Below are 15,741 nucleotides of genomic sequence, written 5' to 3'. Positions count from 1 at the left end.
TGACATGATATTGTTCAGTTTAATGAGCCCTGTGCAGCCAGAAAACCAAAGTCTGACTCGCACCTTAACCAACCCTCCGTTATTTGCATTTCCATGCTGATGGCGGAAGAGCGGCTACTAATTATCCGGGTCCGGTAAATGTCCCCTGTGAGGTCACCAGCGCCACCTTTGCAACCGCCGGGAACCCCTGTCAAATCTATTTTTTTATTTTTTGAGGTAGCTGAAACAAACAGCGCTATGAGGCGTGGTCCATGACAGGAGCACATGAGAGAGTAAAGGTAAAGGCACACATCCACTAGACGATTAAATTGAGCGATTGAACGATAACGATATCGTTAAATAATCGTTTGCACATCGTTTAAAAAATGTCTAAAACGACCAATGATGCCCGTTCCCGCTGGTCGTTTAGACATCTATCATTGGGCAAACATGTTGGACAACCTGACGATAACGTCAGGTTCAGCATGTGTGCGGATGATTGATGAGCCTGCACTGAACGACTGCTCGTTCAGTGCAGGCTCATCACAGACTGACAAACGACTTCACGATTACAATGTCATAATCGTGCAGTCGTTTTCATGTCTTTCAGTGCCTTTAGGGATGCAGGAGTGTGCCTTAGGGATGCAGGAGACAGTGTAACCGTACATGCTGAACAGATATGCCTACATGATTTCTTTGCAGCTTAATCCAATAAAGCACATTATGAATAGGAAGCAATAGTGAGACAAACTCCATTATAGCCTTGCCACCAGGATCATATGGTGCAAAGATACAGGATTTTCCAACCCTGCAAGATAGTCATATTCCGGTTGGAACCAAAGGTTGAAACACTGGCAATCCTCAGGGAAGGGGTACAAGTAACAGTTTAATTGAACAGACCCAAAGCACATTTCCTACCAGTAAGGCTGTTAGGGGTGTTAGAATGGCACCTTAAATCTCTAAGACCAGAAGGTGCACAGATAAGGGTTGCATACATCTTCTTCCTTGTCTCCTGGGCCTAATTACTGTTGAACTCACAGACCAAAGGTACAGCATACATATTCCTCCAGGATAAAACACCAAAGCATGGAGGGGCATGTCAGTTCAACACTGATGAGTAGTTAATTTACTCGCCCAAAATTAAAAGGTAAAGGGGCGATGTTCTCGGATTTCCTGCTACTGTTCGTACATGAAAAACCCTAAAAACTCTCATGGTGCACGCGTTACATGGTGAGTACACACAGAGGCACGGTGTGAATGCACAAATGCTTGTATACCATGGGAAAGGCTGAATCCCATCGTAGCAGCATGCACATCAGAATTACCCCCAAATATATTGGAGAGACATTCCCGCTGCCCAACTAGCTTATGACCAACCTGAATCCCGAGGGATGGAAATGGCAATTTGTTTAGAGAGAATAGAGAAGGAGGTTAAACTCTTGTACTGTCCTTTGGTGCCAATTTCAGGTAAACCCCACACAGTCAGGGCCGGAAATACTATTGGGCAATCACTAAATGAGGCAAACACTAAATGAGTGTCTCTTTTGTTCCTACGGTACCCTCTAATTATGCTCCGGATGCTGACATACAGTCATCACCCGGCTATCTGTTACTTTGTTTCCTGCTGAAGATAACATCCTGGCGCCACACTCCCAAGAGCAGTACATGCCACCCTGACCCACAGACAGTAAAAAAAACTGGGGAGGACACATTCACCAAGTCTGAATGGTAAAAAAAATACACGTTTCCAGCAGTGAAGACTAGAAAAATAATTAACGTTGAAGATATGAGAGCACTACACTCAGGAACAGTGGCGTAAGTTCATCCCAGATGCCCGGAGGAAAGTTATAATTTGGTGCTCCCCCCCGTCACAGCCGCTGACACTGTAATGTAGCAATTTGCATGCAGACAGGCTATATATAGACGAAGGCAGCAACTGATGGTCTGACATGGAGCTCTCCACTAGTGTATGGTGGCTTCTCAGGTGCCGGGAATGGGTGCCATGTATTGGGCGGCCGTGATGGTACATACTTACAGCCCTAAGTGGGGTGAATATGTTGTGGACAATGGAGGAGGTGCCCCTTCAGAGCTGGATCCCGGCAGCAGGCGCCTCCATTGTCGCCCATAGTTCTGCCCCTGCTCAGGAACAATCTCAGGCAGATCCTTACCACTAACAAACGCAGAATTTCAGCAGGGAAGTTGGGGTTCCTCTTGAAGTCATGAATGCGGCATGTTTGAATACACTTCCCTCCACAATCCACCAGCAAGCTGGGACTCTGCACACTCCTAAGCTGGAAGGTCTTCATGTTACGGATGCCCCATGCCAGCACCTGCCCATAAACACAGGAAACAGGTATATCTGTTATGATACACATCTTATTCTGTCACAGAGCATGATATGTATCTTATACACACCTCAAGATTCATGGGTAGTAGCGTTGGGCGAATCCCCTTTGGAACAATAAAGTTTCCATTTTCATTTGTTGGCAGGGGTGTAATTGACTCTAATCTTCCATTCTGATGGAGAAAAAGATTACTGGTTACTCTGTGACTAGAGTTAATGTCCCATAATGTTACAGTGTACCAGACAACATGCTTATTGGTTAGGTGTGTGCAGGATAAAAAGAAGAATTTACCTTTTCATCTAAAAGAAGCTCACAGGCTGTCAGTACCTCTACAGATGACCTGTTTTCTCCTTTGACAGGGCACCATTTCAGACGTGGGGTTACGCGAGTGTCAACATTAATATGTACAATGGGAAGACATAAACAACTACCCAAGAATTCATCCTTGCCCTAGGAACACAAATACCGTTGTGAATATAATAATATTGAGAATTATAAAGTTAATCTATCACTATGAACTCATATTACTTGGTTTAATTCTGCATCAACAACTACCGTAATATCATGCTGAGAATGTACCGTACTCTAGTAAAGCTTACTATATTAGTTATTCTCCTTTTCATCTCTCAACAATCGCTAGCTCTCTGGTGGCTAAATAATGCCATTGGCATTGCATGGAACATGAAGAGAGGAGACACTGGGCTTGGTGCAGATGTGATAGCAAAATGGATATATATATATATATATATATATATATATACACATACACACACTGTATATAGTCCTCAAGTACCACCAACAGATCATTTTTTGAGGATTTCTTTAATCATGCACAACTATTCTGCTGGGTCAGTAGTTATCCCACCTGCTTCCACAGACAGAGATTCTCAAAACATGACCTGTTAAGAAAACTTAAGAGTTGAGGTTGAGAGCCACTGAATTTATACAATATATATAATGCCAAATCAAACATTGATCAGGAATGATGAGCCTACATTACATACCATATAATGGTTTACTAAATTCATCAGTGAATAATCACGCCAGTAGGCAATTTACAGAATTAATGGGGAACCAACCAAACTGCTGCTGAAACGTAGCTGGAGCACTTACAATCACTAACACCAGGGTTTCTACTTTTAGCGAGTATTCCCATGTGAGGTGTCCAGATGTCCATTTAATTGTATTCAAAGTAGCTTCTTATCTAAGCCATTCGTTATGCATTCAAATGTTATGATATTACAGATTCTGATTAGTTTTGCTTGTTTATTATATTAATACATTTAATGTTGTTTTGGGAAACGTAACAGGCTGATCTACCTGCTGAGCAGTAGTTTTCATAAATATTCCTATATGGGGTGATTCAATTCAACGCTCCCACGAGTTATTCAATTCACTGCGCTGTTTGGGCGGTGTAAGGATTTTTTCTCGCACCCCCCCGGGGATGCGACGAGAAATCCGACCAAAGTGCCGTGCGCGCAGCTGTTTTTCTGCTTAGCACGGCGCTAACAGCCGCGCGCCCGGCACTTTGGTCAGAGAATGCCGGTTAACGCAACTTAACACCCTTGTTAAGGCGCAATAACCAGCATTCTCCAACCACACAGCGCATTGAATTGATTCGCCCCCATGTCTGCACTAACCTGGAAACCACATAATAGTAAGGTTTTTTTGTAAATTTAAAGCTGTGTCCAATATGTTGCTCTAACTTTCATAATAAAGAATTTATTACCCAATTAGTTTTTTTAAAGACCTCCATGGTGATGCAGGGGGGCTCCTTCAACACAGACTGGGGTTCGCCATAGATGATCATATCACAGAACAGAAGTGTCTGGTCCCAAACAGTAGAGTTACAGAAGACCTCAGAGTGCTGACTGTATTGTAGAAAACATACCTGGGCGTACATATCTAGCAAGACAGACATTAATACAAAATGTTGTTTTAGTATTTATAATTACTAATATTGGCCCTCATTCAGAGCCACTCGCTAGCGGCAGTACGCTCGTTCCGAGCGATGTTCACACATCTGCGCATGCGTACGGATCGTTATACGCATGCGCGAACCAGTCAGTGCGGCCGAAATTCATGTGCTCGCAAAATAGCGAATGCCTGATAATTTGAGTGACAGGATGAGGCGTATGTGGGTGGTAACAGGGGAAGGTGCTTGAAAACGGGGAGTGGAAATCAGAACGCAGGCGTGCTTAAAGGTCAAAACGGGCGTTTTATGGGTGTGCATATTTAAAACAGCAGCGTCATTGACCACGTCACTGGGTTTTTTTTAAGCCAGAACTGTTCGCAAAATTGTGGTAGCAAAAACCAACCACAAGAATAGCGAGCAGTTCATACGCTGGTCGATGTACTCGATTAATCTAATAAATAGCGGACATGACGTCTGGTGCGAGCGGCCAGGGGGCGTTTTTAACAAATAAATGAGCGTATGTTTTGCACGCTCGTTCAGACTTAGAGGTGTGAACAGACTGCAATTTGCGAACGGATCATTTGAATAGCCACCCCTTGTTTTTGAACGAACGACCGCAAATAGCGAACGGCTCTGAATCAGGCCCATTATCTTTTAATTTTAAGATGCTACATAATTTCCACAGCATCAGTGTCAGCAGGATTTGCAAGGGGTATTGTATATATAAATCAATTAGGCGTGATTAATGTGCAGCTATATAACACATTGTCCCTAACTGAAATGACTTTACATACACGTATCTTCAGTAGGGTGTATGAGAGGGGGTGGAGCAAAAATGACACCCGCAAATCATGGCATTAGGCCACAAAGGGTTGGGGTTCTGATTCTGGTCATTCACGGGGGGTTTCGAGTTACCTATCATGTGTGCACCACTGAGTGTATGTGTGTCTCTGACAAGCCTGGTTGGTGCTGCTGCTGCTGCTGCGTGCATGTAGCCAGACACAGGACTCCAGCTCCCCCTCTCTCTCTCTCTCCCAACCAGTGACTCAAGCTGAGTACACACTAAACAATGTGTGTCCCAGCAATATCGCAGACGGGCCGACATATTGGGCGGTCCGAACACGCTGGGCGTATTTCTAATGGGTAAAGGGTGTGCAGTGCACATGCAGGGCCCACACTGCACACCCTGCACCCATATTTTCTAATACTCACCTCTCCAAGGTCCCGCGTCGGGTGTCACAGCCCTGGACAAATGCCGTAAAATGGCCACCACAGCCATTTTCCCGGCATGTTGCACATGCGCAGTGAGGATATTGCTGGGAAAATGGCAGACACGCCATTTTCCCAGCGACCTGCGCAGTAGACTCTGGGCACAGACTAGTGCCCAGAGTCTACTGCTGCTGTGATGAGCCGTCAGTCTGCTGCCGGGGAGAGAGGAGGGGGCCCCAGACGGGGAATGCACATGGTCCCCCTCCCCTGTACCCGACCGCCCGATATGCTGCCTCCCCAGCTGCATGAGATTGTCAGCCGCATCGCTTGATCTTACATGCTGCATATAAGATCAGACGGTAAGGCTGACGACCCAACGGGAGCGTGCACTACACAATGTAGTGCATACACCCTACACATTTTTAACGATTTGTCGTTCCGATGTGTCGGGATCTGCCAAATCGTTAAAAATATTGTGTAGTATGTAGGGGCCATTAGTGTGAAGCTCCATCTCCCCCTTCCCTCTCCAGACAGGAGCTGAAGAGCTGGAGCAGAGGAGTACATATTTTTGTATTTGTATAGATGTTATGTATTTTGTGTTAATATTTTAATTAGTGCAGACCTAGGTCCCTAATTCAGGTAGAATTGTTTTTTGTTTTTTTCATTACATTGGGATCAGAGCAATGCTCCACACTAAAGCTGGGTAAACACTATGTGATCCACTGAACGATTTTTCGTTCCATCACGGATCGGAATGACAGATCGTGTGGATCGCATAGTGGGCCTGATTCAGACTTGGGAATAGAGTGAAATATCTCTCTCAACTGTGAACCTGAACAAACCATATTGCAATGCAAGGGGTGTATATACAAAAATTTTTTTACATGTGGGGTAAATACTGGCTGCTTTTGCATGTAGCCCAAAAATACTGCACAGCTTTATTATTACTCTACAATTTAGATGTTAGTTTGGACACCTCCCTCCCAAATCTAAATCTCTCTGCACATTTTAAATCTGCCCACCTGCAGTGCAGCATGGTTTCACCAAGATGATCAGTTGAGAAAGATCGCTATTCTCAAGTCTGAATCAGGCCCAGTGTGCATGGACTATCTGCGTGCTCCCGCAGCCAAATCTGAAAATATCGCTTGCGGTGCCATTGCAGGAAGCGAAGGATGGAACGATGGATCTTTCCGTCATTCATTACATCGCTCAATGTGTACCTGCGGTATAATATGTCGGCCCATCGGCAAGTGTGTACCCAGCATTAGGCATAAAGTACCTCCCAACATTTGGGATTATGGGATTAGGACCCCATGGACGCAATTTATGCATGCATGCATAAAAAAGGCATGGCCTCATAGTATTTGAGGCAGCTCCCAATTGTGTGTCATTTTTGTGGTCATGCCTCCGTTCCTTGTCAATGGGGGTGAGAGCAGAGTCTCTCTCAGCAATGTGTGCACGTGGCATCCTTTCACCGCAGAGCAGCAGATGACAAAGGGCCTAATTCAACAAGGATTGCAACTGCGATTATGCATGCAATCGGACGATTGTTGCATTCTGCACATGCATCACAGTGCGCCTACGCGAACACTCCACTGCGATCGAGACTGCGATTGCAGTACCTACACAGACCCATCGCAGAGTGATAAAGAGGAAGTGCCGTTTGGGGGGGCCGGCAAATCACAGGTGTGCCCGTACGCGCACGCAGGGGGGGTTTCCGAGCACCTAGAAACCCCCCCTTGCACGCCACTCCATCGCAGCGCAGCTTACAGTTTTTTTTTTTTTTTTAAAGAACCTGATTGTTGCTGGCTGAGCTGGCTGTAGGGGGAGCTGCAGCGGTAGCGCGCAGCTCCTCCCGGGCAGTTCCCATGGTGCCGGAAGGCGATCTAGCTGTTACCATTGTGGAAGGGCTGAGATATCGGAGCCTGCTGATGGTGAGTGAGTCAGTGACCGACGTTCTCTCCCAGACCCGCACCACGTGCGTGTAATGTATTACATGTGGGGGGAGCCGGTGGGGGCGGAGAGGTGATCTTTAATTAGCCATGCCAGCGCTTGTGTCAGTGTGTATTTCAGTGTGTGTGTCTAAGGGTTTGTCAGTGTGTGTGTGTCTGTGTGTATAGGCTTTGTTTTGTCACTTCAGTTTGTGTGTCTGTGTCAGTGTGTGTGTTAGTCTGTTTGTATAGTCTTTAAGTAAAGTATGTGTGTCTTTGTCAGTGTGTGTATAGGCTTTGTAGTGTGTGTCGGCTTTGTCAGTGTGTGTGTGTGTGTAGGCTTTAGTAGTGTGTGTGTCAGTGTGTCTGTGTGCGTGTATATGTCACTGTGTATGTTTGCAGTGCCACCTTTTTATTTGTTGGAGGAGCTGAAAAGCTCTGCATAAATATAGACAAGTAGACCAGCACTCCAAATAAAAAAGTTCAACACCCGGGGTGCAGATCCTAAAAACTAAGCAGACCGCTCAGTCTTGAACATATAATCGGATACAGGCAGCACTGCTCGGGTACCCAATAATCCAAGCTTGTTAATCCATTACTGTGCAACATTTCAGATGCAATTATTACATATTTCGTCATTGACTGACGAAATATGTAATAAATTCATCTGAAACGTTGCACAGTAATGGATTAACAAGCTTGGATTATTGGGTACCCGAGCAGTGCTGCCTGTATCTGGTGAGATTTTTTATCATTGGTTTTGTACCCAAGTATTGGAAACCCCCCTTTCAAAATCCTGCGTTTGCCACTGGTGCCAGTGCGTTTGAACGCAGTTGCAGGTGCGTGCATAAATTAGCCACTGCAATGCCATACGCAACTTGGGTTTTCACTGGGTGCTATGAGGTTAGCAATTTCTGAGTGGTCAGACCTTGTGCAAGTGTGCGTGAGGCTCCGATGGTACCGATGTTTTTGCAGTCTTGCAAAGTATTACGGATGTGTGTGGGGCAAGGTGGGAGTCCTTATATTGTGCTGCAATGGCATAGCTATTACAGTGGATTAGCATATCATCGCAGTGAGACTGTGTGCGTAATCTCAGCCACAATCACAATTGCGATCCATACTGAATCAGGCCCAAAGAGTGCCCAACCTTCCCCCCCCCCCCAAGGGACACTGTGGACTGCGGTTGAGACGATGAGACAGTACTCGAAAAGCGTCAATATTGAATATTGACATCAGCATGTTGACCATGTAGTTCTCCATAGGGGTGTTAACTTAACCTAACTCTGGGCCTGATTCGAAGGCGTGCGCAATTACATATGCAGATCGATCGATTGTTAACCACTGCGCATGTGTATGCAACGCACTGCGTGTGCGCTGTGATCGAACTGCGATTACTGATGCGCTGAGGAATCAATCACAGAGAGGAGTGACAGGATGTCAGTTTTTGGGGGTGGTGACAGGGGAGTGGTTGGAAAAACCACTCCTGGCCTGTCGTTTGAACGCCGTTTCATGGGAGTACATAAATTAGCCACTGTAACTGCATACGCAGCATGAGAGCTCTCTGCGTGTGATGAGACTTGCTGTGTCTGCGGCTGGTCAGACCTGGTGTAAATGCTGCGTGACTGGACGATGTGCATCGATGGTACCGATGTTTATGCAGGTTGGACGGATATGAGAAGGCAGCAGTGGGCGACTTTATCCCGGCTGTGCTTTGGCAGGAATTAGCATATTTTAGCAGCTGCGTTCTGTGTGAAATCTGCGATCGCTACTGAATTAGGCCCCCTAACCACAACCTAAGCCTATTCCTAACCATAACCCTAACATCGGAACAAATTTATTTTCGGCATTCACAATGTCAAGATTATGTCATATTGACATTGTGTTATTGGTGACATTGTGGATATCGACATGCTTAATGTCGACTTCTCATCCATGTTGACATTCTGAACATATACTAAATACCGGTGGCATATTTGTAAGTATCATTGTGAAACTAAGGCCCTGATTCAGACCCACTCGCGAGCGGCTGTCCGCTCGCAAGTGGGTCGATGTTCTGCACTGAGCATGCGCACGACGGAGGGAGCTCCGTCGTGCGCATGCGCCAGACGCGACGAGCGAAGGAAAGTCCTTCGCTCGTTGTGTCTGATCAAAGGGGGCGTGCTGTCGATGTTGATTGACAGCACGCCCCTTTTGGTGGGCGTGCCGGGGCGTGCCTCCCTGACGGGGGCGTTCCCACGGGAACGCCTCCCGTCAGAAGCCGGCCCACTGACATCTCTAGGGATGTCAGTGGGAGTGATTTTGGCTCTGATAGAGCCAAAATCACTCCGGGGCTTGCGGTTGAAAACCTCAACCGCAGGCTCCGGCTCGCAGTTTTGATGGTCGCGATGGTCAAGACCATCGCGGCCATCAAACTGCACGCTCGTATAGGCTGTGGGTGGTGACCCACAGCTATACGAGCGTCCAGGAGGACGCTCCATTTTTATGGAGGGCGGCCCTCATTCAGAGCGTGCGCTCTGCACAGAGCGTACGGCTCTGAATGAGGGCCTAAATGCAATATGCAACCTGCAATAAGTAACACCCTAAGCAACACATTAGCTGTAAAAGTAAATGTTTTCTTTATTCAAAATATAATTTACATAATATATAATAAATGCTTATTGAGATTATTGAATTTGGGTCTCTGGGCCTGATTCAGACCCGGTCGCAAGCACTGAGCGCTCGCAACCGGGTCGAGGGTGGCCCACAGCGCATGCGCACGACGGAGCCTGCTCCGTCGTGCGCATGCGCGAGACCCGGCCAGTGACGGGCAATCCGTCGCTCCGGGTCTCGCACCAAAGGGGGCGGGCTGTCGATGTTGCGTGACAGCTGGCCCCCTTTGGTGGGCGGGCCGGGGGGGGGGGGTGGCTGCCCAAACGGAGGCGTTCCCATGAGAACGCCTGCTGTTTGGGGGCGGCCCCACTGACATCACAAGGATAGAGCAAGGGATGAAAATGAGGAAGGAAGACCCTATCTATGAGGGCTTACATGCTAAGAGGAAGAATGAAATGATGAAGGGTCAACTTGGAAGAATTATTGGACAAGGGAGGGTAGAAGAGTGGAGATTTAGGAGGTTCTGATTTACAAAGACTTCCGGTTTTATTTCTTACAGCCATTACATGTATGCAACCTATAATCTAATCTGGTACAATTTATTCAGCATGAATACAGATTACACTATAAAATGTCATTATTTTGTCTTAAACAGACGTATGCTACAAGAAAATTAGTCATATTCGATTACTTATATACCTAATGGTTTATCATGCAATCCCTTAATAAAACCCATTAAATTTACTACCCTCTGACCTGAAGAGCTGCCTCCAGCTGTGGAGGGAAGACCTCGGGCATGGAATAGGTAACAGCGAAGCTGGTAGTACGTGGGGCCTGGAAATGATCAAATAATATAATATAAGTAAAACATCATTCAACAAACTACACAATCAAACTATGTTTAGACTCATCTGTGTCTAATGTTCATATGCCCATACTCATCTGTGTATATGCACTTACCTGGGCACAGGCAGTATATGAGAGGGGTGTTATATCTCAGGACTCCTTTGGCTGCATTTTTTGTCTCTTTGTTATTGTCAAGCTTGTCTAAAAATATTTCCTGCCACAGAAACAGCATGGAAGTGAAATGGTGTGTACAGTACAGAGCATATATTCACTCAATATATACTGTGCAAGTGAAATCTACAAAGGAATAAGGACAATTGGAATAACAGGAAATAACAAGAAGGTGCTAATGCAGAGTTGGCTCACGCAATCGGTGCATGAAAATAAATGTATATATAATTACCCTTATGCAGAATTGTATACATATATACAGTATATAACTGCACCGTTCCTACCCATATGCTTGGTTTCATAGCCACAATCATTATCAATGTGCAGGTACCAGCCCTTGCACCAGATCAGGGGGGTAGGTGTACTAAAGTACCATCCAATCAGCTCCTAACTATCATTTTTCAAACACAGCCTAAACTGACAGTTAGGAGCTAATTGGTTGGTACTTTATGACTCTCCACTTTATCACTCTTCAAGGCTTAGTGCATCTCCCTGGAGGTCTGAAATCAGCTGTATCTTTTGCCTATGCCCAACTCTGCATAGCCCGAAACTCCGTCTGCATGCCTGGCTAAAATTAGCCTATGTGCAAAAGCCCCATTACCAGTCATATATGCCACTTCAGCCACTGCCACAAGTGAGATGTGTATGACAGAATTGCCCGTAGATGCGTGCATTCAGCTCCTGAGCATGCGCACTGCTAATGAACGCCAGGTCTATCCACAACACTGACTTGTGCTCAACTCTGCAAAAGCCCCAAAATGAGTAGAGCAAATCTGACGTCTTACACTTGACCCTTCCAGCAAAAATATGGCAGATAATGTGAATTGGTCTGAGGGAACCATAACTCTTCTCCAGCAGCGTCTCCTGAATATGTCAGTAGGATTCTGTTTCAGGTGAAACCTCCACTCAGAAGCTGGAGCATATTCCCAGCAGGCGGGATCTGTCATATCCGAATGCTGCAGACAAAGCCATGTGCAGAGTAAGACAGACAGGAATGCTCAGCGCTGTGGAATACACTATGTATAAAAAACTTAATAAATAAATAATAAACTCTAATGAAAAGCACCATTAAGAGCGGGACCTACCAGTTTCAAGAAGGAAGTGACATCAGAGTCAGACATTTGTGGTCTGACATTTCGCTGTCTTTTGCGTTTCCAGTGCTTCCTGCGATGAGTGTGATATGTTTTCTCTGCCGCTGTCCAAGGTGTGCTGGGACCAGAACCATATTCCCACCCTTATCATTCAAAAAGTGATTTAAAAAAATTCAAGAGGAGAAAATATAAATCAAGCAATGATGGCATTTTAAGATAAAGGCTAGATATTGATGAAAGAATGGAAGAAACAGGACAATTAGTGAGATGAGTAAAGAAGATCTTTGTATACAGCAAACTCATTTTCTTGTATAGTCCAGTAGGAAACAGATACAATTAGGCAATCAAACTGGCTGTAGCTGCAGGCAGCCTCAGAAGCCAGATTCACTACCATATGCTAAAGTGAGAATCTGTAGGGCAGATGGTTGGGTTGCATGGGTTCGTGCATCTGCCAGCGGAAAGCCCATTTATTGTACACCAGCCGCCGTAGTTGTCATCATTGGTATCTGCACTTGCACCAGCCCCATGTTAGGTGCAGGAGACCAGTCAGAAACAGGCTTCCCTTCCCCGTACGTATGGAGCTTTAGATACACACCCATGACACTCCCACAAATTAGGATGGTTACATGCAATAGCATTGTCGCTGCCCAGTTCCCACCTTAAAACGGCCAAATTAGGAAATGGTTGATGCATATCAACCATTCAAATGGGATAACATTTTTTTAAGAAGATCTTTAGATATTCAGAAGAGTATAACAATCAAAGTTATGCAAATTTCTTCCAAATATTTACTTTCAGCTTTATGCCACCTTTTGGAAACTACAGATAGGTCCACATACATCTAGCCTCCTGGTGCGTTAAACAGCCCTTCTAGTCGCACCATGCCGTGGCGTGTCTCTGTAGCGCTGAGCGACTTTTGAGCGACTTTTTACCTTCACATGCATCTGAACCTCACAGCAATGAGAACAGATAGCACAAGCAGCTTCTGCTGATTAAAATTATATGTAGCATGTTTATGTTCTGTGAGCGAGTGCGGGTGTATCTGCATACGAAATGCTACGTTACAGTGTCAGCAGCTGTAACACTGTAACGTAGTGTTTAGCATGCAGATACACCCGCAGTCACACACTGAATATAGGCATGCAGATACACCCGCAGTCACACACTGAATATAGGCATGCTGATACACCCGCAGTCACACACTGAATATAGGCATACAGATACACCCGCAGTCACACACTGAATATAGGCATACAGATACACCCGCAGTCACACACTGAATATAGGCATGCAGATACACCCGCAGTCACACACTGAATATAGGCATGCTGAATATCATTTTAATCAGCAGACGTTGCTTGTGTTGTCGATTCAAAGTGCGAATAAGAAGCATTTGAAGGTCAAAAGAAACACGAAAAGATGCTCGGCGCTACCGAGTCACACTGAGCTCCCACGTTATGTTTGCCGCGACCTGTAGCGCACGCCGATTAGATGTATGTGGGAACATCTGTACTTTCCAGTCGTGGGTTAAAAAGGTTAGTGATCCCTCATATGGGCGGTTTTCTAGGTTACCTGCTGTATGTGTAAAATGCTGCTGTTTGCTACTGTGAAAAGGTGGAATGATGCTGAAGCAAATACCAAACAGTACTTCTTAGTGGTGTTGGCAGAAGAAATAAATAAACACATTTCATTTTAGTTCCCACTCTAGCAATTTCAATTCAATAAAAAAAAAACACTATTTTGGCAATTTCGGGCAGATTTTCTTTGCTGTGTGAGGAAATATAAGCAAACTAATGGCGTTTTTAAAAACAAAGAACCAATTTCTAATTCATGAATATAAACAAATAATTGATATTTATGTTGTCATGTGACCAGCCAAAAACAAACAGGCTCAGCACAGAGGTGGGAAAAGCCTCAGCGACTGAGTGGCCTCAGAACCAAGCCACAAACCAGTGAATGGGAACAGGTAATATGACTTAAAATGTTCCAGTGGTGGTACTGGAGCAATCAGTTCCTGAGAGATGAGGGCCTCTGTGGGAAAGAGTGAAATGACAATCTAGACTTTGAAAATGAACTGAAAAATCTAACTGGGTGTGGAGAGGTAAATTTGATGCTGTACCCTTCTCTGGTGTGCTGCATTGATACCATATAGAACAGAATCTCTCTCTCTCTGGGGAGTGACTGAGATGATATTGGGAAGCAGTCATGTGAAGCAGTGTGTTGGCTTCAACTGTGTGGGTATGTTAAAGAATCAACAATGGCACATGTTAGAGGAGGGAAGTCTGCTTCAACATCTGACTAGGAGTGAACATGGCAGACCAGTGGATTTGATTACTAGACTATACTAGACTAGTACAGTACTTAATTTGTCATGGGTGTTCCCCACTTTTATAAGGGAGGCCTGGCTACAGATAGGGAGAGTTTTCCTGTAAAAGGTAGGATATAAGAGACATGCACAGTAAAGAAGGCTATCCTGGGTGTCTGAAAGAAAAATACAATAAAAAAGGATACAGGCTATGATTACTGGGCTTATGTTCACCTGTTATGGACATATGGACAAACATGTTAGATAGTGTCATGTCTGGAGCAAATGGTCTGAAGGAGGAGTCATCACATTGTTAGTGTCCATCTTCCCGGAGGCAGCAGGTCATTAACAAACATTTTGTGTAACAATGTACTTACCCAAACAATCTACAGCACCATTGTGCTCCACTTTCCATTCTTCTACAAAATGCCAGCCTTCAGGGCACACTGCCTTGTCCATGGACGGGTGCTTGGCTCCACTCTGTGCAAAAGAACAGTCTTTAGGGTGTTAGAAATAAACCAGGAACACTGAGTTGTTGACACATGGACAAAAGTACATTTTGTAGCTTTGCCCCTACTCACAACTGAGGTATAGGGCACAAGATCTGGGCTCCAAGTTCCCCCAGGTAAGCGTGTCTCATGCTCATACACTTCCTCCACTATTTCCCAGTGATTGACGTATTTGTCCAGTAGAACCCTGATAAATAAACACATGTTTCATCTGTTCCGTACTTACAAAGCAGATTGTGTGATTACCATATATTTGTTATGAACTACAGCTCTTTAGCATCGCAAGACTCCATATTTTACCTTCGCTGTGGCTCCACATACCAGTCCCCATGCCAGCACCAGCCCTCTGGTGGTTGAAATCCTTCACGTGAAACAATCAGCTTCCCAGTGATATCAGAATATGATGGGTGGGAGCCTAGATTCTTGGTGCTCCAACTGCCCAGCCATTTGGCCTGGTTTTCATACTGAAAAAAGATCATATGACAGGTAAGCAGAGAAAGATTAATTTAAATGGAGATGCTGAAGTGAGGTCAGCAGTGTGCAGCTTTAATGATACAAAGTACAAGGCATAATGTTTCCACAAAGTAAAAGATTTAGGGTTATTGGAATCCGATGGATGTCTTTATAGGAATCAAAACTCCAGGTTGGCGTCAAACACCTCATACTAACTACACCATGTGTTATAATGCTCCTGATAATACACGGGGTGTATCTAGCTGTCAGAACATGCTGGAACTTACATGTCCACAACATGTTATTAACATAAAAATTTGTTTACATAACTCTTATATGCAGTGTAGCCCCACTAATGGTGAGATGTTAACAGTCTTTTGTCTCACCCTATCATAAGG

General features: G+C 45.1%; 1 protein-coding gene across 1 annotated transcript in view; it reads right to left on the bottom strand.

Moving 5' to 3' along the window:
• Positions 1–15,741, bottom strand: part of FER1L5 (fer-1 like family member 5) — a 308,173-nt gene that overhangs the window by 77,058 nt on the left and 215,374 nt on the right. The window contains exons 26-36 of the mRNA XM_088443273.1: positions 15,191–15,354; positions 14,963–15,077; positions 14,759–14,861; positions 12,071–12,219; positions 11,771–11,941; positions 10,929–11,028; positions 10,725–10,802; positions 4,054–4,229; positions 2,616–2,774; positions 2,395–2,496; positions 2,148–2,309 (exon numbers count right to left, since the gene is read on the bottom strand). Coding sequence (XP_088299399.1) covers positions 2,148–2,309; positions 2,395–2,496; positions 2,616–2,774; positions 4,054–4,229; positions 10,725–10,802; positions 10,929–11,028; positions 11,771–11,941; positions 12,071–12,219; positions 14,759–14,861; positions 14,963–15,077; positions 15,191–15,354 — 1,479 coding nt within the window. The remainder of the gene's footprint in view (positions 1–2,147; positions 2,310–2,394; positions 2,497–2,615; positions 2,775–4,053; positions 4,230–10,724; positions 10,803–10,928; positions 11,029–11,770; positions 11,942–12,070; positions 12,220–14,758; positions 14,862–14,962; positions 15,078–15,190; positions 15,355–15,741) is intronic.

This window comes from Taudactylus pleione, unplaced genomic scaffold (assembly GCF_031769625.1).
Source record: "Taudactylus pleione unplaced genomic scaffold, aTauple2 ptg000329l, whole genome shotgun sequence".
NCBI classification, from domain to species: Eukaryota; Metazoa; Chordata; class Amphibia; order Anura; family Myobatrachidae; genus Taudactylus; species Taudactylus pleione.
This window is presented reverse-complemented; position numbering and strand designations above follow the sequence as displayed.